Source organism: Leuresthes tenuis, unplaced genomic scaffold (genome assembly GCF_036924035.1).
Source record: "Leuresthes tenuis unplaced genomic scaffold, fLeuTen1.0.hap1 SCAF_4, whole genome shotgun sequence".
In the NCBI taxonomy this organism is placed as follows: Eukaryota; Metazoa; Chordata; class Actinopteri; order Atheriniformes; family Atherinopsidae; genus Leuresthes; species Leuresthes tenuis.
In genome coordinates this window covers 34,051,415-34,077,895 of record NW_027325358.1, presented here as the reverse complement: position 1 = coordinate 34,077,895, position 26,481 = coordinate 34,051,415, and the positions used below count along the sequence as shown (strand labels likewise).

The 26,481-nt window shown below is 39.8% G+C and overlaps 1 protein-coding gene across 1 annotated transcript; it reads left to right on the top strand.

The window, feature by feature from the left end:
• Nucleotides 1-26,481, top strand: LOC140304781 (atlastin-2-like). Its single transcript, XM_072383554.1, has 14 exons — nt 1-108; nt 9,556-9,827; nt 13,031-13,162; nt 13,364-13,468; nt 13,728-13,778; nt 14,914-14,970; nt 15,086-15,178; nt 15,334-15,472; nt 17,049-17,176; nt 17,742-17,798; nt 21,018-21,089; nt 21,178-21,609; nt 23,242-23,256; nt 23,890-26,481. Exons 1-14 carry the CDS (start codon nt 48-50, stop codon nt 23,998-24,000), a joined length of 1,725 nt encoding a protein of 574 aa, XP_072239655.1. The 5' UTR covers nt 1-47; the 3' UTR covers nt 24,001-26,481.

Sequence of the window (26,481 nt, the reverse complement as noted above, 5' to 3'; positions counted from 1 at the left end):
ATACTGTGACGTTCGAGCAGGCTGCTCCTTTCAGCAGGTCAAGAAAGATGGCGGAGGAGGAGAACAGGTTGAAACAGCGGAATCATAAAAACAGCATCTTCAGAGCAGGTAGTCTTACTATTATCTAAAATTAGTTATGTTACTGACGTGATAGGTGACAATAGATTTTCCCTGTATTTGTGGTTTCTACAGTCGCGTGCTTATATGTCATGTACAATTAGACAATAAACGTTATGAAATGACTGGAGGCAGCGCTCCACCTCGTCGAATAATCTCATCACCCATCATTTCGCACCCTGCTGCGATTCAAAGCGTTCGGTACGCTAAAGGGGTAAAAACATCCCTGGAAACATGGCACTAAATTGGTGGTGACAATGACTGTGGCCTGTGATTGAACTGGCGTGGATTTATTCGCGCTACACATGGTGTATTGTCATAAAGCACTCGTTGTTAAATGTTTTGTTAAACCGGCCAGCTGCCTTCACCTGCAGCTGACTTTGTTTGTTGTTAGCGGTTCAGCTAACATAGCTGATAGCCCTTTTTTTTCCTTTTGAAGTACATAACGGCTGTTAAACAGCAGTTTCAGATAGTAATTTGCGCCTAATGCCTTTAAGCACTTAAGTTAAAGCGGGGTGAAATTGGTTTTATATTCGACATTTGCCTATTTTCCGGTGTTGTAACTGTAATAGCGTCACGAAAACCACACCAATTACCCTCAAGATGGTATTATTTTCTACAGAACACTAAACTAACATTTCACAGGCTTTATCAACTCACCAAAATAACGCAGTCTGGCGAAAGATCAAAGTAACCGCACTGAATATACTTCTTAGTCCCTTACGGCAGCCAGAGCGCTTAGGGACCGTCGCAAAAGTGCAACGCCTTTTTAAAAAATGTTTTATTATTTATTTTTTAAATAATAATTCGCTGAAAATTCATGCAATGAACACCAAACCACTTCTGATGTGTTCGTGAACTCATTGTGTAGTTCCCACACTCTTTATTTTCAAGGACAAGCTTTTCATTTTTTTAATCTGTGTGTAGCTATTTTGGACCTTTCTTATTTGATACCTCACTTGTTTTTCCATACTATCAAGAGTATATTTATTAACTCATTATGAATCTGTCACAGCCCTGTAGTTTCAAGAAAAAAAGTTTGCAAGTTGTTTAGATATGAGAAATCCGTGTATATATTCTATTAATAACTCACTTGTTTTTCTACATATAGACTTCAGAACACTTCTGATGCGTTCATGAACTCACTATAAAGACTTCACAGCTTCTTGCTTTTCTTTAAAGCCCTTATAATATTCTTAGACAGAATAATAACAGTGGGCATCATTTGATTACATTTTTAATTTTGTCGTCACTGTTCTTTTTATTCCAAATTGCTGCTGTTAATTCAGATCAAGCGTGCAAATTGTTATTCAAGCATGAAACATTTAACCCTTCCGGTAGTTTAGCATTAATTGTGAGTTGGTAAAGCAAAGTGATTAGCCAAAAATATGATTACTACAGCCAGACGTCTGTATCTGTACTTGACCTTCAGCTACTGATGCTTTCCAAAATAGAAAATTGAGAACAATTGTAGTGAGGAGTTAAAATACTACGAATAGTGTTTGTCTTTTGTTGAAAATAGTAGTTGCATATAAATTGGGCTGCACAGTAATTGAATACGTAAATTACATTTTCATTCATTGTCTTACAGTGGAATCATTTGATTGGTGACACATTGGAAGGGATGCTATCTGAAATTTAAAGTGTTTGTTTTACATTGCACACATAACAGACACATTCAAAGTTACTTACAAACACTTTAAATTTAATTTGTAGTTATTTAAGAAAGGTCTTAAGGTTCTGAATAAATGCTTATATTGCAAATGTTGAAGCGCAGGCAACAGAAGACGTTTCCGGAGGTGGTCTATACGACCACTAAACTGGTCAAGGCAGAACGGGTGAATTTACAACACTGGTTCACCCACTGAGAGACCTGGATGAATAAAGGCACTTTCAATACTTTCGGCTATCAACGGGCCATTTCGTGAGCTTCTTCGCCGTATACAGCCATTAAGACCGGAAAAAGCAACTGCTGGTAATTACGTTCTGAGTGGACCAATCACAGCCCTTGCGGTCCACGTCAAAGTGACACGTAGTTAGAATTTATTTGGAGGTGCACGTCAGGCTACGGCGTAGGGGTCCACACCGACACCATAGCTACGACGTCGAAATGATGGAGAAGCACAAACTACGCCCGGCCATTTGGTATGTGATACCGGCTGACAGTCATGTATTTGGTGATCTTCTCGAGAGTGCCAGCAGTGTTTCACCAGTGTGTTGCTGCTCTCATTGAGGTTGGTTAACTTTATTGCCCTTTGAGTGCGGGCAATATTAGCAACCCAGTCACTTATGCTTACTGACTTGGCGTTGCACCATATTTGACTGACTGTACTTGCTGCTCTCATTGTTTCCCACATGATTTTAGGAGACTGTGGTGGGAGAGCCTCTGACTCTCGAGGGTTTTAATGTGTGTGTACATTTTTAAGCCTGATGATCACACTTAAGTGCATTTTGAGACCATGGATGTAAATTGCTGTATATGAACATACGTTGACGAATAAGAACTTACAAAAGCATATCAGAAGTATTTTAAATTTAATTCAGAATAAAACAATACCAAAAAATAACTCACTCACTTGAACAAACAATCTTTTGAACAATCTACTGAATGAATGAATGAACAAACAACATTTTGGACAGGCTATTTACACACTCTGTACCCAGGTGCTGAACAGCACCACAGCACTGACATAATAAAAATCTCGAGGGCTGGGTCCTTTAATGGAGATCCTCAAGCAGGCAGCGAGGTGTTCCCCCTGAAGTTGATTATGGAGGTCTGATTTCACCTAAAAATTAAGATAACTGCAATTAATCAAAAGTAATGAAAGCAGGAGGAGCCTTTGGAACACACATTTTGTACCCTAGTCTGGTAATGTATACGGTTCCCTGTAAATGGATTAAATATTAGGCACACCACTCAGCAACTCCAGTCATGCCATTTTGCCTTACTCGATTCATTGTGGAGAAGTCTCTCTCACACAGTGATGAGATTAACTTGATTGTATAGTATAGTTGGGTTATGCTCCTTATCTGAGCAAGGCTAATTATCCTTGGATATATGGCGGTGAATGAATCGAATCTCTGGCACAAAACATGCAATACCGCAGTACGATAGGTAGCGCTGTACCCATTTTAACTATCGCTAATAGAGCCACTTGAGCCGGTTGACGTCTTCACTACCAACAACAACAAAACTAAGACATTCAGAAAGATGGCGAACGAAGAGCAAGATGAAGCTACATCCCTCTACATTTGTGATGAGCATGGTTATGGCACAAACGCGATGCACAACGGCGCATTCTCCATTGCATTCTTCTTTTCTGACGGTGGCGACAACAACAGTAATATCGTCTCCTTCAACTTCCGGGTGACGATCGCGGTAAAAAAATTTCGACTGCGCAGAACGCTAGCTCCGATCCACTGTCGTCTACATGCACGTTCAGTGGGCATTTGGATTGAGTTATCCCGGGGTCTTAATTCAATCGCAAGTTATCCGATTCGATTTCTTGTCAGATTAAGGTGTCTACATGAACTGAATAACTCAGTCTTATTGTAATTTAGTCATTAATCCGATCCGATGGCCCGCATGTAACCGCACTGACTGTAGTGTCTGTGGAGCAAATGCAGAATTTCTTTTTATGAGACAAGTTGGCCCGGCCACTCTTAAACAGCACGTTATGAAGGATGTTTACTACAGATGCACTGCACCACTGGCCCTAACTAGTGACTGAACAAACAATTGTAATTGTGAAATGTTGGAGTTACATCAAAAAAGTGTTTATTTAAATCAAGAGAAGAGAATATAAAATAAAAAGCTGCGCCAGCTTGTTGGTACAGTAACAGCCTGCTACTGTACATTTAAGTTACAGGTGATTGTGCTGTGTGCCTGCCCGGACTCTGAATGCACAGTGATAATGAAGCAGCGTAGCCGCCTACACTACTGAAACTCAGAAACCAAGGCGTCTGCGGTGCACCCGGTGGAAAGCGACCAACGCCGGTGGCCGTGGAGTAGTTATTCCGCAGCGTGGGTGGATCACTCAAGCCACTGTAACCTCACGTTATTAGTAGGGGATCAGTCAGTGGGTCTGGCTCAACAGTAGCTAATAGCACTGGCGTAGAGGGATGAGATAAATGGTGTGTGTGCGGCAGAGGGAGAAATAGCGGGAAATCACACCATGGAGGGCAGAAAGTTGGACTCGGTTTGGTATGTTAGAAGTTGACTGGCTTGATGAGATTAACAACATAGCCTACTGCTCCATTATTGACAGATCTGTTAGTTGTAGTTTTTGTTTTGCCGCCACAGTCTCCTTCATTAACAGGAAACTAGGGAAGTTTTTAAGGCTTTTTTTGAATGCAACAGGCTTGGAACAATTTTTATGTGTGCATAATTTGTACCAACACTTAAGTGAAGGAAAAGCATGGATTGTTTTAAATCTATAATAGACTTATTTTGAAAAAACAAACCCATTCAATTACACATAAGTCACAAGTTGAACTCTCATATGAAGTTTTCACATTTCACTTGTGGGAGCTCTGGCTTCCAGATATGTTATGGCTAAATGAATAGAGGATATATATATATATATATATATATTCTTTCATTGTTTTTGATTTTAGAGACTTGAACTCTTGAAAAATTTGAGAAATGTTGGTCATTCTATAACTTCAAAATCCTTCTAGTTTGTTCTTGTGACTTTTATGTCATATGTACATTGCATGCAGGTCATTTTAAGTCAACTTAACATGAGCTCTTGCTTTGTGCCCGCAGTATTATCAAAGCATTGCCCGTTTGTGAAAGCTGCCAGAACAGGACTTTCAACCAACTCGTACACAAATTTCAGCTTAATTGAGGCAAGATTCTAATGCACTTCCGAGGTGTGTAATGATGCAGTGCCTAATGTAAGGGGTCCAGTTGAAATTGATAATGCTGTTAGCCATTGGCCAGCTTGGCATTTTAATAGATAGGGAATATGTTTAGACACTGACATACTAGTGAACTAATTTAAGAAACTCAATCATCGCTTTTGCTGGCAGATATTAAAGTATGCAGTTACTTTTGATCCACCTTGCAGTTAATTGAATATTACACAAAAGGAAATTTGTTAATGGCATAGATTTTCATCCACATGAAAAGTTGATCAACAACAGCCAGATCAGTCGTTCACTTCAATTCAGAACCTTGTTTTGATAATGGGAGAGTCTAAGTTCATCCAGCTCATCCAAAAATTCTCAGTGGGGTAAAGATTTGGACTCTGTGGTGAATTGTCCATGTCTGATAATTATGTCATGCTTTCTGATGCCCTGTTTCACAGTTTGAACCCAATGGGTCCTGGCATTGTTATCCTAGTATATGCGCATGACATCGGGGAAGAAAAATCTATTGATGGGGTAAAAAAAAACTTGGTCATCCAGTATATTCAGGTGGTCAGCTGACCTGAATATACTTTAACATAACATTGCTGAACCTAAACCAGACCATCTTAGGCAATGTTAGATCATATAACCGCCAGCAAAAGCTTATACAATAGGCGTATGGTAGGATAGGTGTAACACTTCTACCACTTATCTTACCCTGCTATGCCCAACACTCTGCGACACAGTAAATCTCAGATAACATGAGTTATATAAAAAATTAAGGCATCCTAATCAGATGTCCGAACCAACTCAGTTTACTCCTTTTGAAACAGAGAAGCAGCATCTCTACTGAAAGCTCCTTCGGGATACCTCACTTTTCTTGTATCAGTTATCTAATTTTTAGGGCATTACCCAAATCTGATCATAACTGAGGGTTGAAATGCACTTGATACTGCTGATGAAGCCCCAAATTGTCTAGCTCTTACTTGTCATCACTCATGAACAAGATCCCGATACACTTTAACTCTTTAATGTGAGGCAAGGACCCATCTCTGACAAGAGGAGAAAGATGACTGAGAACCATGGATTTCGATGCTCTAATGCTCATCTTTTCCACGTCATACTCTGCTTTTTTCCATTCCAGAATTATTGCTAAATCATCAAATCAATTAAAGTGAGAAAATGACAACAGAGTCACACATCATTAGTAGGCATCTACAGCTATTTAGGTAACTCGCGATCGTTGTATATCCATATAACAGAGAGAGCAGGGCATGGACAATACAGGCTCTAAATAAGGCATTGTCTTTATTTCACCAATACTTTAAGAAGAATGAATGAACTAACGCGTACCATTACTCTGTTAGCACCTAGCTACTGTTATGTGGCTACTTGCAGCTATAGGAGAGCCAAGTTATCTAAATAGCTTCTGATGAACGCCGACTTTCGCCAAACTGTTCTCGGTGAGTAGATGAATGTATTTCATGCCAGAAATAAGGTCTAGGCTTAAAAACACCGGCATTCCCCTTTTTAAAAGTTGAGACCAGTTGAATGGGCTGAAGGTGGATGCAGTTAATCACAGAAGCAAAAGAAAGTTTAGTTGTATAGGGGGACCACAACTATTAGGGATTATATTCCCATAGGGGACCATAACTAATACATGTTTTTTTTTTTTTTTTTTTTTTGGGGGGGGGGGGGGGGGTGTGTTTTCTTAATCCACTTTTTTTTTTTTTTGTTTTGTTTTTCCTCTCCTCTTGTCCTGTACAGCATTATGGCAGCAGAATTGTAATCTGAATATGCCAAACAGCCAAACATCTGCTTTGCCAAAGGAAGCTTTATGAATGTAAAGCTCCCTTTGATGCCCATTTATTTATTTTTGTTACAATATTTAACATGTAATAGTGATGAACTGGACAGGGAAAGAGGAAGAGCAAAGAAGAAAAAACAGAACAAAAATGGAAAGAAAAACCAGACAACCAGCTGCTACACCTGTTAAAACAAAACGGAAGACAATCCATGGCCTCTGTGGGGAATCCAGTCTTGGCACCACCAGGAGCACCTGAAAGCAGACAAGCAGAGAAAAAAAAACAACAAGCATAGCATACAACACAACTGTGGGTATCGATGACCTCAAACAACAGGATAGTGTGTGTGTATGTGTGAGAGATACACGTGGCACAGGTTCTACATGATAACTGTGCTTAGTTATCAGTGTATAAGTGTACAGAGCCACAAGCCCCCCCCCCCCCAGTCAGTTCATTGCATTGCTGACTGCAAAGTACTCGCATTCGCTTATGCTCCTATCCATGACACTGTTGGCTGCTCTGGCTTAATCCGTTAGCTTAGTAGCTGACCTGATGGCAATGTTAGCATTAGAGCCACCGTGTAATCGCAAGCAAATACATTCAATACCTCTTTTAAGTTATGACTTTTCTTATTTGATATTCATTTTCTATCTCTACTTGTAGCTTTCATTTAAGATGTTGGCGTGTTCAACATTGCTGCTGTCATGCAAGGAGAGTTGAAAGGTTAAAACTGACTCAAACACCAATCATGGCTATATTTACTGTAAACCTCCAGCTGGTCCTGCTATCCAATGATGGCAATGGTTTCTCCTAAGCTTTTCTCTTGGCTGAGTTTCTGTGAAGCTTCACTAACTGACCACCACAGTTAAATGAGTCTGTCAGACTCTAGAGAGTTATGACACAGCTGAAATGCAATTTAATATTTTTTTATTTTATTTTTATCACCATATGTTTGCACAGCTGTGTGCTGTTTGGCACCGTCACCTCACAGCAAGTGGGTTCCAGAGTTGGGTTTTCACCGGGTATTCAAACTTCCTCCCAACCTCCTATAAACAAAAAAACATGCATTCAGGTAATAGTGTGTTTCTACTGACCCCAGGAGTGAGTGTGCATGGTTGTTTGTCTCTGTGTGGCCCTGTGATGGACTGACGACCTGTACAAGGTGTACCCACCTGCTCGTGGCAGCTGGTATATGCTGTAATTTTGCTTTTATTATGTCTGATGCAGGTGTCTGCGGAGCTGGAATAGAAGTTCATTACATATAGCATTGGTTTGGAAATGTTTAATATTCATCTTATCACACACCAGTATTAACGGCAGAACGAATCGGGATTAAAGTTGTGCTTTGGTGTGGACCAGAAAACCAAACTAAAAGTGTGAACACCCTGAATATTGCTGGAAGCTTGTATCAAAAAAAGTAGCTGTTCCTGAACATTAACACACTAGCTGCAAATGGCATTTGTAAGCACTCGGGACATGAATTTGCAAATGGAATGACAGAAACACAATGATCTGTGGAAAAACTGTTTCCCGTTGTTATGGCTCACAACAGAAATTCAGTGTAGTCTAAAGGGTGGTGCAATTAGTTTTGAGACTTTTAATGACAAGGCAAAAACAAAAACTGCTTTTCTTTCTCACAACCAGAAACGCACTACAGGTTTCTGATAGTGAGAAAGAAAAGCAGTTTTTAAGATTCTAAAGTTGAAGCTGTTCCAAACTGACTCTATCGCCAGCACCTGTACTCTGTTTTTAGGCGTTTATCCTTTTTACGTAGGGAATTGGGGGATTTATGTATTTCGAATTTAAAAACTAGTGGGGGTCTGCACATAGGCTCCTTCACGGGTCCACAGAAAGGTGATGTGAAGGTAAGCATCTTGTGAGTCACAGCAAGCAGAAGGTAATCTGCATCTCTCCAGTCTTGCTCTGGGCTCCCCCTCTTGACTTCAAATAAGGGTCCTTTGTGTCAGAATTGCACATATCTGTTAGAGCTACTTTTAAGTTGAAGATTCACGAACACTTTTCAGTTGCTATGCCAATCATTTGTGTTGATAGAAAACTGATATTCTTAAAGCAACTACTATTACTGAGCGCTCACTTGTGGATTCTACAAAATCCCAGTCAGTCCACACGTGCAGTTCTGTCTGTTTTGCAGTTTGGGTCAGTTATACTAAAGCTTTCCATGTTTTCACATTATTCCATCTCCAGTCCTTGTACTTGTTCAGTGCAGAGATGTGGATAACTGCAACCTTGCTTTGTCTCTCCTCGACACAAGCTTCCACGTTGTGCTTCTTTTTCTGCTTATTATCTTCTTTGTGTGCACTGGGATTTGTATCCCAAGAGTCCTGCTGGATCTGACACAAATGTCTGATCATGTGGCCATAAAAATAAACTGCTGTGTCGGAGTGACACAAGCCCTGGTTCTTTACTACCTTTAACCGCAATGACGAAGTCAGCAAAGCTGAGAATAAGAATAAAGCATGTACTGTTGAGAACTCGGGTATAACATTTGAGTCAGTTTCTGTTGCTCGTTCATCTGTTTAACGGTTGTTAAACAGATGAATGAGGAAGATTTTACAGCTGTGGTTGTGATTTATATTTAGCTGCGATAACAGTGGGAATGAATGAATAAAGGAATAACAGAGATATGATTATTTGCAATATCCCTCTTCATAGGGATTAGTCATCCAAGTGGTCATGTTATCCCATTATTGAATTGCCCCCTGTGTCCTGTACTCCTTGATGAGTGTGGTCAGATTTGAATCATGTATCATTCTTTCAGGAGGCCATGGGTTTAAATCTGAAACATCCAGGATGAGATGCAAAGATGGTGATGATGTCTTGCTGGAGGAGGTGGGTGTTGCCAGGCCGGTACAGATTGTGGTGGCGAACGAGGAGGAGCACTCGTTTTCACTGCAGGAGGAGTCACTCGAGTGGCTGCTTCTACAGGAGGATGTGCAGGATCTTCATGTGGTGGTTGTCTCAGTGGCCGGCGCTTTCCGCAAGGGCAAGTCCTTTCTTCTGGACTTCATGCTGCGCTACATGTACAAACAGGTACACAGGTAAACTGTTAGTGTGTCAAGCACAGTTAAGGTGGGATTAACATATTTGTGGAGGGGATTTTTATTTCTGGCATAAAATACGTTCATCTACTCACCGATAACAGTTTGAAAGTCGGCGTCTCGAGATCCGCGTAGATCCATATAACGGGAGTGAACGGGGCAAAGACAATTTAGCCTCTAAAGAAGGCATCATCTGTCTTTATTTCACCAATACTTGAATTAATATACGTATGAATGAACGCGTACTATTGCACTGTTAGTCCAGCGCTGCCGTGTTGTTGTTATTGTGGGCTATCGGGGGGGGGGGGCCTTTCTACACACGCGTTTAGTGGGATGATGTCATCGCCACGCACCGCTGCAGCACAGCTTATTTAATCTGTGCTCTGTGACGGTCGGTATCTTCACACGGAGCTTGCTACTGTTACTGTGCCATGTTGCAAAAAACCAGCAGTAGCAGTGTGACGATAGCTGTGGTTGTGATTATGTGTAGAAATCCCCCCGATAGCCCCCAATAACAACAGCATGACAGCTCTGAACTAACAGTGCAATAGTACGCATTCATTCATTCATTTGTCCTACAGTATTGGTGAAATAAAGACAGATAATACCTTATTTAGAGGCTGTATTGTCTATACCCTGTTCACTCCCGTTATATGGATATAAGCGGGCTGACTTTCACCAAACTATTATGAGTGAGTAGATGAACGTATTTCATGCCAGAAATAAGGTCCAGGTTTTTTTTTTTTCAAAAACACAATGAACTTCCCCTTTTTAGGTTGGTTTATTTGTACAGTGTTTCAGTTTTGGTTTGACTGGAACTCATTTGGCTGGATTATTTTTCCTGTTAACTTCATGTCATCTTATGATATCAAAACCTTCAGCAGGAGATAAATCCATTCTGTTCGAAATGGGGAGGGCTTTAAGAAAAAATTAAATATCTGTTGATCTCTGAATGAACCTTTGTCCACGTTAATCGACAGCTCGATCTGAGGAACATTCTGTAGAGTTTCATCATGCTGTAAAGAGGATTTGAAGTTGGCACAATGCTTGCTCTGTCCCTTGGCCTCCAAAACTCACTCCTGATAATTCCACTCATAAAGGCCATCTTCATGTATCAAATAAACCCTGTCCAAAATACAAGGTCATGGTAAAGCTGCTGCTGACAACTGTTACATGTATTTAAAAAAGGGACTTGGGGAAATTTGACTTTGGGTTATTTCCAATTTCTAAAATATTTGATTGACTACATTACTTTTTTTTCCCCATATTTTAACAAGAGACACATTTATTCTATTGGTCTAATCTGGATCTTGATCCATCATTGTATCTGTGTGCGCTTGTAGCCTGAGGCTCATAGCTCTGAGCATAGAACCTTTTTGCATTAAAATTATGTCGCTTGAGCATCATCAAAACTGCTGTGAAACGGCTCCATAGAGTGGGACTGTGCAATTCATGCACAGCGGCAATGAATGATTGATAAAGGCGTGTAGACAAAATACCAATTTGAGGAGAAAAAGGAAAGTACTCAAATATGAATATGTATTAAGTGCTCACAACAAACACAAAGGTGCTCTCAGTTGTGTTCAAACTGCACTTGCAAGTTCAGACACATGTTGAGTGCCGGTAATAGACGTTAAGCTGTTAAATGCAGTTTTAGGTAGATGTATATGACCATAATAAGCCTGCCACACATCCAACATGAAGATGTACTACTGAATAAAATGCACAAAGCTGTATAGTCAACATACAAAGCATATCAAACATCTGCCAGCTTTGGTTGAAATAAAATGGCTACTGTTATTTGCTGCTTATACTTTTTAGCTTCAGACTTTCAGTTGAACCATTTCACTGTTAAGCAAACAAAGTACTAAACTGAAATCTGAACCCTACCACCAACATAATTACCTGTGGCCCATATTGATGCCAGCTAACATTTCTATATATAAATTTCATTAGATTTCCAATGACATTGGGGAAACAAAGCAGCAAAATATACTCAAAAGCTAAAACTATGTTTTAAAGGTTTGAAGTTTGAAGTATTGGACATCATAGGGTTATTAACATTTTTCAGAAAAGTTATGAAGGATTTAGGAAAAGTAAACTGCTCTTCAATGAGAATCTGACCGCACTTTTACTAAGTAGGTCAGGAGCATGTGATTCTATTCTTGAATAAAGGATGGTCCACTGTTTCCTATACTAAAGATGATTAAGGAAATAATATATATTTTATTTATTTTTAGAAAATTTGAACCGCTCCTTTTATGGCATTTCATTCAGTTGGAAACCTTCATAAGCAGAAATTACAATGCAACTGGATGCCTGCTCTTGTCCAAAAGTCTTCTAACCAAACAATGCCACCTCCTAAGTAGATCAGACAAATGGTTGTTCTGAGGGGTCAAGAATGAAGTTTCCTTGATTTCTGAAGCTTACAGTATGGTTGCCGCGATGGCTCGCACGATGACGTCACGGTGTTGTGCCGGCCATATATAGTGGCGCGAGTCGATGCGCCAGTAGTTGCAGTCTTCTCCGTCACAAAGGTGTCGCTGTTACATGAAGGTTACCGCTAACTACTTTACAACAACGAAAGTGGAGAAGAAGAAGTTGCAGAAGTTGAAATTTCAATAGGTGTGTTATCACCTTTTATAGTCTGATCTAGTACTTAGAATATTGTTACAGGACTTTTAAGAGTATTGTGTTACCGTTTGTTTGTTATGAAATGGTGTGCTTCAATGGACAGACTTGGGAATTATCGTTGCCTTTCAGGCTTTCACGTATCTGTCCTGTAGCTTCTTCCACGCACTCTTACAGCTACTCTCTCTCTTTCCCCAAAGTTCTGCCAATCTCTGTCCTCGAGTTACGGGAGTTGACGTGGTCAGTATGTTGTTTCAGTGCAGTGTCGTACAGGTACCTGTACAGACGCACTTCCTCGCGGAGTCTGTTTTCGAATTGGTCCATCCGGTTTGGTGTTCTCCGCGCGCCAAGTTACAAATTTTGACTGGTGCACGACTATGTGGCGCGCCGTCTTTTCATGGTGCGACTCAGGCGGAAATACGTCATTTTGACATCGCGCGGCATGAGCAACGCGTCAACTATAAAACAAGCTTTGGGGTGACATCAACAGATCATTTGGTTTTTGAGAGCAGTATGTAATTGGCATTGACAGTGTAATAAGCTTTCTGATTGTCCATGTTCCAGTCGTACTCATGGATTGGTGGTGAGGAGGAGCCTCTTACCGGCTTCACTTGGCGAGGTGGCTGTGAGAGGGAAACCACAGGCATCCTGGCCTGGAGTGAAGTGTTTGTGGTGGAGAAACCAGACGATAGCAAGGTGGGTTATTCATCCGACAAGAAGGTTTCCAGCACCCTTTTTAAGTGTCTCTTTTTGAAGAAGTAATTTTATGTAGATGTGTTGCATGCACTCAGGGTAAGACCCCCAAGTGCACGCTACAAGCAATAATAGTTGCCTAACTGAAGCTGAGCTTTTTTTTTTTTTTTTTTTAAATTTATTTATTTAAATCTTTCTTTTCAGGTTGCAGTTTTACTAATTGACACACAAGGTGCATTTGACAGCCAATCCACAATCAAAGATTGTGCCACACTGTTTGCCCTGAGCACCATGACCAGCTCTGTCCAGGTGAGTGAGACACCCTTTCCTACAAGTAAAGAGAATTGTTTTTGTCCTTCTCCTTTTAAAGGAGTTGAAAGCTGATTAATTCAGCCTAATATTACACTTCCTATATAGCTTTGACATTTTTGTGGCAAACTTAAGTTTCATCTTTCCATCCATCTGGATTGAAGTTCTGTCTTTTTTGGGAAAGATGTAGATCAACAAAGGTCTGACTTTCATGGCACTGGTTTACTAACCGGTTAATCAATTAATTTATTTGTTTTAGGTGTACAATCTATCGCAGAACGTTCAGGAAGATGACCTCCAGCACCTCCAGGTCTGTAGTTCTTCTCATCAGAACAAAAAGTGTTACTAAAACCCCCTCCAAAAATTTTTTTTTCAAACTTTTTATTTATAATTTATATTTAAATTCATTTAAAAATGAATTTTTCTTTTTTTTTTAATCCTGTCTGTGTTTGTCTTGAGCTGTTGCCAATAACTGCAAATTTGAAAAAAAGGCACTGAGACAAAAACAATATTTATTTTATTTTATTTTTTTCCATCTTTCGATGTTCATGAACGAAATATTAAGTATAGGGGGGAAAAAAGTATTTAGCCTTGATTCTAGACTGGCAGCGAAGCTGGCTTGCTGGACCCTGGATAAATCCCAGTTTGTCGCCTTTAAATTGTGGTGGAGGTGGACTGTCGTTTGCCTGTCCTCCGGCTCTGACTGTACACCTTACATCAGTGTTTCTCAATTCCAGTTCTCTAGTACCACTGCCCTGCATGTTTTTGATATTTCCCTCCTCCACCACACCTGATTCAAATTAATGGCTCCTTATCAGGCCACTACAGAGCTTGATGACCAGCTGATTATTTGAATCAGGTGTGGAGGAGGAGGGAATAATCAAAAACATGCAGGGCAGTGGTACTCGAGGACCAGAATTTAGAAACGCTGCCCTACATCATGTTCCCCAGGACTTCAGTGCAGGGTCTTCTGTGGCACACAGGTGTGGGCTATGGTTTGACATGAACGGTGACAAGACCTTTACCATTGCTGTCCATCATAATGAAAGTGCATATTGAGTGCACACAGAATCACTCTACATTGTTAATGTGTTATAAAGCAGTAAAGGACAGACTTTTTTTATTTGGACTTGATACTGGTGCATAGTTCTGTTCCTCCTCATTTTGTTCATATTGAAGTTCAAGATTCCTGAGGTAAAATCAGATCTTAAAGTCCAAGCTGAAACATGCCAATGAACACTTATTTTATTCCACAGAAAATTAATTTTGTTTCTTGCTTTCCTACAGCTTTTAAACTGTGTTTAGAGTTGCAAATGGAAAAGCTTTCATGGGCCAGATACTGTTAAATTACTGTAAGACATATTCACTCATCTGTTCCTGCATGGATAGCGCTGTTATCACTGAAGGGTTTGATTTTAAGCTGAGTGGTTGTTTCCTCTCCTCAGCTCTTTACAGAATATGGAAGGCTTGCCATGGAGGAAGTCTACGAGAAACCTTTTCAGGTTTGCTGTGTGTATATGTATGCATATATGCACATTAAGGGGAGGGGAGGGGAGGGGGGTGTCAGGTGTCACATTAATCCTGAGATCAACAATCTCAATGTGTTCCTCTTTTCAGACACTGATGTTTTTGATCAGAGACTGGAGTTACCCCTACGAACATCCATATGGTTTGGATGGGGGGCAGAGCTTCCTGAAGAAACGACTGCAGGTGAGTTTCACTACTGAGGCTTTTCTTTGCAAACTGCAAACCTAGTTCTGAAGTGAGGAAAATATATTCTTCAAAAAACTTTAAAGGTGAATTAAACATGTTTTCACTGTAATTAGTCTGACATTAGCTATCGTACCTGCTATTAAAATGTTCAGGTGAAACAGAACCAGCATGAGGAACTGCAAAATGTCCGGAAACACATCCATTCCTGCTTTTCTAACATCAGCTGCTTCCTCCTCCCACACCCTGGCCTTAAGGTGGCCACCAACCCACACTTTGATGGCCGGCTCAGAGGTAAAATACTCAGAATACAGAAAAAACGGCAGTAACTCCACCATAGAAACTATGATCTTCAGTTCAGCAACTGACAAGTTGTTCTCTGTTTTGCAATTTCCTTAACTTGAAAAATAGTTGGTCTGAACTGGACTTCACTCAAGTGACTAGACAGTTATTTCTTTTTTTCCTCTCCTTTTTATTATTTAAACTGCAACTGGTAGGACAGTTTTAAAAGGCATAGAAATTACTATTTCACAATCGGGTGTCAAATCTTTAGATGGGAACCAAAAAAAGTACACATGAACTACTGCACACAAACGGTAAACAATATGCAGGGCAATTACAGGTTGAAATATGTAAGTATAAAAGTCAAGATTAAATTGCCAACGAGTTATTAAATTTCAGTAGTAAAATACAACTTCTAGTATAAATAACACTGTGAATGCATTTCACACACATACTTATGGTACCTTTTAACTTGCCCAATATTCATATGTTACCATTACCGTTAAGCGACACACCCATTATCATTCAAATAAGCATACACTTTCTCTGACCATGCACGTTTAACAGGTAATTCAAACAATTACATAAGTCCAACAAAAATGTGGTTTCATTTGGCGAGCATACAGAGAAATAGAAAGTTGTGATCACTGTCACAGTGCTACACTAAAGAACAGCAATCTTCCGTAGAAATGGCATGAAGTGTCTTTTCTTATCGGCTGCCTCTCTGGTCTTTGCAGATGTCTTTCCTTTGTGTAATATTCCACAGAACACTGGAGCAGTAAAATGTTTGTACTTTCTCGTGGCATCTCCTCCTGACTCAACTCCCAGTGCTATTTAATTGCTCACCTGTTGCTCCCAGCTGTAGAGCATAACGTAAATGGTGGCCATTATTTTCTGCTCACACTCGCCAAATGAATCCTCAACATTATTGTGAATCAACTTTTTTCCCAAACACTTTTATTACAATAAATAACCGCACGTTTTGGTGGAACAGAAAATATGAGGAGAAATCATTGGAACGAAGCTGTAAATACTTGAATTGATTTTGATGTACACGTTGATGAGGATTTTCAGTCATCCAGGTCATGGTAGTCATAAGAGCTTGAATAAGGGCAGCTGGACTTCTTTTTGGATCTTGAAGACATTTCACCTCTCATCCGAAAGGCTTCTTCAGTTCTAAACTAGATGGTGGGGAGTAACCGCTTATAAGCAGAAGGTCATATGACCGAAACTCGCCCTTTCAGGCAGGTAGACTATTCCGAGGTGACAATGACTCTAACACACATTGGTCAGGGTGTGCAGTGACAGATGTGACTGTAACTACCCTCTCTGCTGGTAAGGTGATACTCCCCACCATCTAGTTTATCTATGAAACCATCTCTTCACAATTGGATGGAGACTAAACTAATGTTAAACATGGCTGTTATTCCACATAATCTGCCCAAAACACTTGCAGACTGCTGTCACTATGAAACCTGGCATAGCAGCCTAACGCTGATTTCAAACGGGCTTCCAGCAGCATTTGTTGAAGCATTTAAAAACCTTGTTTAAGCGGTGACATATTTCTGATATGTGCGGTTTGTCTCAGATATCGACGAGGAGTTCAAGAAGGAGCTGGTGAACCTCATCCAAGCACTTCTGTCACCTGAAAATCTGGTGGAAAAAGAAATTGGAGGAGTAAAACTCACCTGCAGAGACCTGCTGCACTACTTCAAAGTGAGTGTAGGTTTTATACTCAGTACCCTGAGTTTGTAAGAATCACACCTTTCTGCTAGATTCCATCCATCCATCATCTACTGCTTCTCTGGGGATCGGGTCGCGGGGGCAGCAGCTTGAGCAGAGAAACCCAGGCGTCCCTGTCCCCGGCCACTTCTCAAGGCGTCCCCAGGTCAGCCGAGACACATAGTCTCTCCAACGTGTCCTGGGTCTTCCCCAGGGTCTCCTCCCAGTGGGACGTGCCTGGAACACCTCACCAGGCACCAATTTTGCAGTACATCTTATTAACTTTTTTTTTTTTTTTTTAACCTAACAGTAAAGCTTTGAACTGCATTGTAATTTGAGTTTTGTGCCATCTGTCTGTGGTTGTGAAGTTAAAAATTAAATGTTTTCCTTCATATGCCGGTTAAAACTTTTGTTTCTTTAATTGATCTACTTTTTTCCGAAATGTTTTTACAATGTTATATTGTTGTAAAACTTGTTCTTATTATTACCATCTTTGTTATTTATTTTTCTGACTAGTGTCTCCTCTTCATCTTTGGTTATTTTGATATTATTTTTTCAGGCCTACATGAAGATCTACCAGGGAGAACAACTTCCCCACCCGAAGTCTATGCTGCAGGTCAGTTCAGTTGTCCAATGCTCTTCAGTCAGCATGTTGTTGGAGTAATACTAGGCACATTCCCACTGTAGGAACCTTTTGCAGTTCCTATAACCTTTTCAGGAATAGGGCCGTTTTTTCGCGCATTCGGACATACAGGAACTAGGGACCACGGCCCTCTGTTCCTATAATCATTTTAGCTCCTTCTGAGGCAGGGTCTTTTCTGGGTTCCATAGAAACACATGACGTAGGTGTTTGGTGGTTGGTAGCTACACCCCTTGTCTGAAATGTTTACTCATACGACACGGATACAAACGGCGCATGTTTAATAAGTTGAACTTAGACATCGTCTCCTTTGTCTGCGGCGCTCTGTTCTCCTTCTTTCATGAAACAAAGAAGTATCTCCTGCTGCTCGATTCTTCGTCTCGATTCTTCTTGTTCCCCACGGACTGCAAAGGGTGGGAGAGTTGTGAGCATAGGACAGAACACAATGAATAATGTGAAGCTCTTATTTCCAGATGTAACCAGGGAGGTTTGGAGTTGCTTAGCCCATTCAATGCTGAGGCCACCATCTTTCTTAGAAGATTGAGGAATTGAATTCAGATTCTAATTAGTTTGTCACCCCATTAATAATAATTTAAAAAAAAAAAACATGAATTAATTCATTCATGCATAAACCATGTAGAATTATTTCTCAGATACTTACATTTCATAAAATTGTATGAAGTTCAGACACTGAGAGATTGAATCAATCCCTCTTTGTAGCTCACTTTCTTCTGTCCAGCATTCACATAGACCAAGTTGTTAAACTGGTCTTAAGTGGTTCCTGCACATACACAGTATTTAGCTAACTTTTGCTGGAACATTACCCTCAAATATATTTTTCCACTGGGCTCTTCTACACCCTGAGGCTGGGAGTAGTAGCATTAGAAGTAGAAAGCTTAGTAGCATCTCGAAGATGCATGCTCTTCAGTACAGCTGACCACAGGACATTTCCACCAGAAGCTGTCTTCATCCATCTAGCAGGGTTGATGCAAGCAGGAAGGACTCAGAAGTTGAGGCTTTGCAGAGGAGATGGAGCGCACTTGACAAGTAATGAGAACTTTAAAAATAAAAATTTAAAAAATCCGACCGGCTTGTTGCATAAGGAACTTTACAATAAAGGAGCCCTAAAAATGGCAAGGTTTTATTTGGGGGGGGGGGGGGGGGGGGGGGGGGGGAGTTTTACACTCACTGGTGGCTTCAGAGATCCAAGCATTTGCTCTTAAAAGCGGAAAAAAAAGAAGTTTTTTCCCCACATAATATCCTCCTTAAAAGGCCCATGGCATGCTTATCCATGTTTTTCTGGCTTATCTGCAGTGTTACAGTGAAGTATTATCACCTTAAATATCAACCAGAGCAGATAAAGACTCAAAGTCAAATTTATTTGTATAGTACATTTCATGTACAAAACAATTCAAATTGCTTTACATAAAATAAAAGCATTGCAGCAGGGAGCAGAAACGGCATTAAAAATATGTAAAAGAATATAAATAAAATTAATAAAAACAAGCAACAGTCTAAGTTAAAAGATACCGTGCAGATTTCATGCATAGACATATGAGAAAAATCTTTTTAACCTGGATTTAAAAATGTCTATATTTGCTGACAGTTTAATCTCCACTGGCAGTTTGTTCCACTTGTTTGCAGCATAACAGCTAAATGCTGCTTCACCGTGTTTAGTCTGGACTCTGGATTGGACTAACTGACCTTGGATCTAAGCCCTAGCTCTGCTAGGTTTATATTCTCTGAACATATCACAGATGTGTTTTGGGCCTAACCGTTCTGGGATTTGTAAACCATCAGTAGGCTTTTAAAATCGATTCTGTGACTGACTGGAAACCAGTATAAAGATTTTAAAACTGGTGTGATGTGTTCAGATCTCTTAGTCCTGGTTAAAACTCTAGCAGCAGCGTTCTGGATGAGCTGCAGTTGTTTAATGCTCTTTTTGGGAAGTCCAGTTAAAAGACCATTACAGTAATCAAGTCTACTGGAGATGAATGCATGGATGAGTTTCTCCTAGTCTTTTTGGGAGACAAAACCTTGAATTCTGTTGATGTTTCTGAGTTGGTAAAAAGCTGCCTTGGTAACAGCTTTGATGTGGCTGCTGAAAGTTAGGTCTGAGTCTATCAACACTCCAAGGTTACAAACTTGGTCAGTGATTGTAATGGCCCGAGTCTCAAGGTATTTACCAATGCTGACCCTCTTCTCTTTGCTACCAAACAGAATGATCTCGGTTTTGTTTTCATTTAATTGTAGAAAATTCTCTCGCATCCAGGCGTTTATTTCCTCCAGAGACTGACACAGTACGTCTGCTGGGCTGCAGTCATCTTGTGACAGAGACACAAAGTTTTTGTGTTGTCTGCATAACTGTGATAATTGATGTTAAAGTTCTGCAATATCTGACCCAAAGGTAGCATATACAAGTTAACATGTAAGATGTATACACATTTAGTATTCATACAGAAATAATTATTTGTATCTATTGGTCTAAGACTTATCACTTGCAAGACTTATTTTTCTACATTTGTTTTTACTAGCCTGTCCTAGTGAGTGAAAGGCAAGATTTTATTTCATGGTAAAATTCTCCGGGCAGTGCATGCCCATGGGAACCAAAAAGTGTGCATGTTATACACTACAAGCATTTTGAAAGAATAAGCTATTGCACTGCAAGAACCCAGTGATACTTTTCAGAGAATGATACTTTGTTTTTGGTTTGGAGAAGTCTCCAAAAATGTGTTTGGTTGTTAATGCAAGTTGACCCTTTTCAACTACCGCAAAGACCCAATAATCTTGGATCTGGGGATCCAGTTTTTTTTTTTTTTCTCTGGGTAGCAAAACGGTTGGAAAAGGGTTTAGATTTGTTTGCTACAGTTCAAATGTCAGTTTTATGAACAAGATCCGGTATGATGCTGGCTAAAGCTAAAAGTCAAACACAAAGAGGTCTCAAGTCTGAATTGCAAATGGTGAGGGAAACGGTTTCAAATGTCTGTATTAAACTCCATTCATACACCTAATGCGCTAAAGGCACTTTGTCTAAAATATTTGTACATGAGCACAACAGGGGTGAGTAATGTATTCGAAAACAAAATTTATCAACCGTTTTTTATTTATTTATTTTCTTTCTCATGTTTGGGTTGAAGGGAAGTTCTGCATCATCACTCAAATGTTGAAAAAAAAAAAATGTCTTTTGTTACCTAGGCAACAGCTGAAGCAAATAACCTAGCAGCTGTAGCAGGAGCCAAAGATGTATACATCAAAAGCATGGAGCAGGTAATTCATAGTGCTCCACTTGCTATTGGAGATCTAGGTTTTATTTACTGAAAATGTATTTACACAATGTTTTGTATCCTGGTCTCAGATTTGTGGTGGAGACAAACCCTATATCTCTCCAGCAGAACTGGAGCGCCATCACATTGGGCTAAGGCAGTCATCTGTGCAACATTTCTGCACCGTTAAGAAGATGGGCGGCGAGGTTTTCTGCCGGCGCTATCAGGAGCAGCTGGAGGCCGAGCTTGATGAGGCCTATGCAAACTTAAGCAAGCACAATGATGGCAAAAACATCTTCTACGCCGCACGGACACCCGCCACTCTCTTTGCAGTCATGTTTGTCATGTATGTGGTGTCGTTTGTCACTGGCTTTGTGGGCATCAGGTCTGTGGCCATGCTTTCTAATCTTGTGATGGGAGTAGCTCTGATGGCGCTTTGCATTTGGGCTTATGTAAAATACTCTGGAGAGTTTCGTGAAGTTGGAGGAATCATTGACCGGGTGGCAGAAACCCTCTGGGAACAGGTGAGACATCTAGCTATGCAGGGGAAGTCTTGCATACCCTGCTTTGTTCTCTTGGCTTTAGGTACAAATACATGTTTAAATTTAGTTGAAAGAAAGTACACCATCTCATGATTCTAAGGTTTTGCCCTGAGTAGTATAGAAATAAGGTTTTTATCATAAGGATTATTTTTAAAAAATTATTATTTGCATTTATTAAGACTAGGTTGAAGGCACTTAAAAGATCATTAATTAATAAAAAAACAAACAAAAAAAATCCATGATTCATTGTTTTGTAGAACCATAGAGTCAATCATTTGAAGTGATTGTTTTCTGTATGATGATAAGTTAAGTCTCTTATATTGCCATGGAGGAGATTTGGCCCACTTTATATCGCTCCAGTTCGTTGCAGCTCACTGGAATTTGTCTATACAAAGGTCCCACCACAGTATTTCAAACAGGCTATGCCTGGACTGGCAACAGCTTGATTCTTTTCTTTTTCAGACATGCTAATTGACATTCTGTTGTAGATTTGTTGCTTGGTTTGGATCATTGTGCTGTTGAATGACCCAGTTTTTCAGCCAATAACCAGACTCTCTTTGCCTCATCTGTCCAAAGGACATTATTCCAGAAGTATTTGAGACTGAGATTGTTCATATGCAACTTTGCCAACCTAAGCCATGCTGTCATGTTCTTTTAGACTTAAGAGGTATTTATGGGTATTTTCAGAAATGTGTGAAATTATCTCAAGTATGGGCAGCACTTACTTACAGCACTACTTGGCAGTGGATAACAAATGAACAATCCAGGACAGCTCACCTGTGCTTCCTCTATCCGTCCATTGTCTTCTGCTTATCCGAGGTCAGGTTGCAGAGGCAAAATAATGTCCATGAAAATCCGAAACTGGATCCAACACGCACTGTAAACAAGTTCGACTTAGTGCCAAGAATGCAGACACAGCTCTAGCTTTGCTTTTACAGGGACCTAATATCTCAGAAAAAGCGACTCCGGTACCTCGGTACTCAGGTAACTGATACCACGTGCTGTGTGTTAAGGTGAGCCCAACTATATCTAGTTAGTACCGCTCCATCTCACATACCAGCTCAGGTTCTTTCCCCATTAGTAAGTTGACGTTCCACATCCCAAGAGCCAGTTTTCAACCCCAGGAGTCTGCATGCCCAGGCTCCTGTCTTGAATGTCTTCCACACATAAATAATCTTACTGTAGAATAATTGACTTCAGATTTGATGGAAATGGCCTTATAACCCTTCCCACATGGGAGCAACAATTGCTTCTCTAAGATCATTGCTTATGTCTCTCCTTCTTTGCACTATGTTGAACATGTGAATGCCTTAGATCAGCAAATTGACAAAACTTCAGCTTTTATAGATTTGCTGAAACATGCTGATGATCAATTAATCAAGTATGTTTAATTAGCTGCTTCTTATCCTCTTAAATGCTGTGAAGCAAATGAAGGTGGGTGTATTTATTTTTTTATAAGCACTGCTTCTTTGCTGCTTAGTTTTATTAAATGTATAGTGACAGTAAATGGTAAAATTTATTTTTTTGTGACAAAACATCGAATTTCCCACATTTACTCTGGACATCACAGACCTCCTAATTCTTAATCTGTATTCTTTCCCTTCCTGCTTTCAGAGGACTCCACGAAAGGTAAGCTTTTCTGAAAGTAAAGTCACCAATTGTAAACGGTTGTAGGACTCTTAACCAGAGTTCCATTCAGACACGCAGTTGCTTCCATTAATCAAACAGCAACTGAACATATTTGTCATTTTGAAATATTGTGAAAAAGTACTATGGTTCTCATTCAAAGATTATCTGACTAGGTCAGGCTTATAACATATATATGTATCACTTTAAACACGACTGATCAGACACACAGTGGGGATGGTGTCCTGTAAAGAAAAATGGATGCTTTTCTCTGATTGATAACACTGTTACTGAAGTGCAACACTCTGTTTAGCAAGCTTAAGCATGGAGGAAAAACCTTTTCAGCTTTTGTCCCTTCCCAGTATGTTTTACACAACCATGATATGCTAATTGAATACTTTTGGCAATATGACTTGTTGTTGGGGAAAAAAACAGAACTGATAAAACTCACTTGGTTTACTGTCCACTCTCGTGTGAATAGCAGATATCATGAGTTTCGGTGTTACCATTGACTGGATACTATGGCTTTAACAGGATGAAGACAGTAGTATCTCATGTGAACTTTTTCCACAGCTTTAAAATCTTTGGTCAATTTGCAAATTTTATGTGACCTGACTCCCCCCTCCCTTCCTCCAGGTTTTCTCCAAACTCTTCGAGGTGGCTCGGAGTCGAGTTCCGTTGGGACGCCTCATCCAAGGTCCGCGGCCCCGACTCACCTCAAACAACAATGTCAAGAAGAAAAACTAGCAGATAACTAGCCACCTTGTCCCATTTATTCCCTATCGCCTTCACCTGCTGCTCAGTTTTGAAACCGTTTCAGACACAAATGAGTTGTTGTTTTTTTGTTTGTTGGTTTGTTTGTTTTTTTTTTACAGTAAATAATGGTTCCTTTATGTGACGACTTTATGTTCCAGACTAAGTGGTTTAAGTATCGTCTCCCTTGTCACAGGGTTGGGTTTGGGTATTTATTGGTGGGAGGGGCCATTGGCCTGTCATTGTGTTCCCAGGTGTACGTTCATCGGTTGGATGACGTCCCCACATTGATTGCCATTTATGTGAATGTATGAATGAAGAGCATGACCTCTTATTCCCCCCACTGCTGTCCTCCTGACTCCCTCATCTCCACCCTCCGTTCATCTTTATCAGCTTGTTTCAGTTGCTGGGCGACATCAAGAGGAGTTGCAACCAAAGTTTACAGCTATACTTGTGGACCCTTTCAGGTTGAATTGACTGACAGACTAGTGTGAATGGTTTATGGGGCTTTAATGGAAATTTGTTTCCAGGGAAAAGTTTTGGGTTTTTTTTTCTTTTTTTTGTTTCCCAAAATCGTGTGTTTGTATTTAAGCTGTCCTGAACTATGGAGGTTGATTGTCTTTACTGGTTGAGATTTAACTAATAGTTAAAGCTCTACTAAGTGCCAGACAGCTGATAGACTTAACTTTGAAACAGAAATGCTTCGTTTGTCTACTGGAATTGTCATAGAGCGTCAGTCAGTTTGACGCTTCATCATGTCACTTCAGTACAGGAAATGCCTAATATGGAACACATTGGGATTTTTTTGTTTTCTTTTTCTTTTGTTCTAAGCAAACATATTACTATCTGAATATACAAACCTCTGCAGGAAGCCTTGACAAGAAGGGGGGAAAAATAAGGAGGGGGAAAAAAAAATCAGCTCTATAAAACCAAATCAAGCATTAAGCTTGATCCTTCTCACTAGTAAGTATTTTACCACTAATACAGTAAAAACTCCTTTCAGGTTTATAGGTTTTCTCACAATGCCCGAAAATTTTGACAAATGCCTAGTTATCATTTTTATTGTCCAAATAGTTTAGATATTGTTAGATTAATCATTGCAGCACTGGTATCATTCTGGTGATGATAATGCTTCTATTAATTCCTCTATGACCAGCTAGCATCTGGTTGACTTCGCCACTAATTGTTTCTTGCAGATGTATTCAGTGTTTTCTCTAAATAAGTACACATGCTCTAAAAGTTTAATCTGTAAAAATTATATTTGGCACTACTTCTGTAAATGGTTACATGTGCTTTTCATCATACTCCCACGTTTTCATGACTTTCAGTACCACCACCACCCCCCCATATAATTATCATGTCTGTGTCTGAAACACATTGGAATCAAGGGTGACCAAAAACTATTTCTTGACTAACAAAATGTATCCTGCTGTGGTTCCAGCAGTGTTCCTGACCTATGACATTTTTTTTATGTTTATGTATTTAGCAGATGCTTTTATCCAAAGCGACTTACAGGTAGACATGTAGGGTAAGGGGGTCTTGCCTAAGGACCCCTACTGGAGTCATGTAGGGGATTTGAACTTAGGTCTCCCACATGGAAGGGGGCAATCATACCACTACACTATCCAGTCCATTTTTACAAAGTGTTAAACTCTTGAAACTCTATGAAACATATTCATATTGAACCTGGTGTTAAGTGTTGAATCTTGAATCAGTCCTGATCTGACCACCAACATTTCACAGAATAAAGGTCTTTAATTTTCCAGTTCTGCTAAGGTTAACATTATTTTAATTCTGCCTTTTAACTTGAGTGTTCTTCCCTCTGTCATTCCTGCTCCTCCTGCTTTTAAAAGCACCACAAGACATTAGTAAAACACTAAAATGTCAAAACTCTATCTGTTGTGGTTTCGCCTACATGAGTCCTTTAAGCTCAGGTTCCTGTTTCTGTTATGAAAAGCCAAAAACCATTGATTTGGATGAGCGACGTTTGTCCCAGCTCGGTCAGGGAGTCGGAAGTCATCACATTTTACTGAATCAGATTTTCTTTATTTCATCATCAATCCAGCCATAACATCACGACTGTGTGCTCTTTTTATTTTGTTTGCTTGTTTGTTTTTTTTACAGCCTCATTTGCACACTGGGCATGTGTATGAAATGTATACATCTATAAATATACATCTTTCTAGACCTTTTTGTAGCTAGAAGAGCAGCGGTTTGGTGGTAGACCAGATTCGGTTCACTGGATGTAAAGGAATGCTTTTGTGATTATTATTATTATTATTTATTTATTTTTTTTATATTACATTTTTTTCTGTGTGTATATGTCTTAAAAAATTTTTTTTTATTTAACATATATATTTGTAAATTTAATGAGCACTGCTACTCCACCTTCTGCTGGCAAAGAATGTTTAAAAAATCTGGTTCTTTTTTATTTTTGTTTATTTCACCCTCTGTTGCATTTAAAAGTTGTTTTCA

Coding starts and splice junctions, on each gene's coding strand:
- LOC140304781 (XM_072383554.1), top strand. CDS start 48: ATGGCGGAGGAGGAGAACAGGTTGAAACAGCGGAATCATAAAAACAGC. Junction 13,469..13,727: donor CCATGACCAGCTCTGTCCAG/GTGAGTGAGACA, acceptor TATTTGTTTTAG/GTGTACAATCTATCGCAGAA. Junction 15,473..17,048: donor CTTTGATGGCCGGCTCAGAG/GTAAAATACTCA, acceptor GGTTTGTCTCAG/ATATCGACGAGGAGTTCAAG.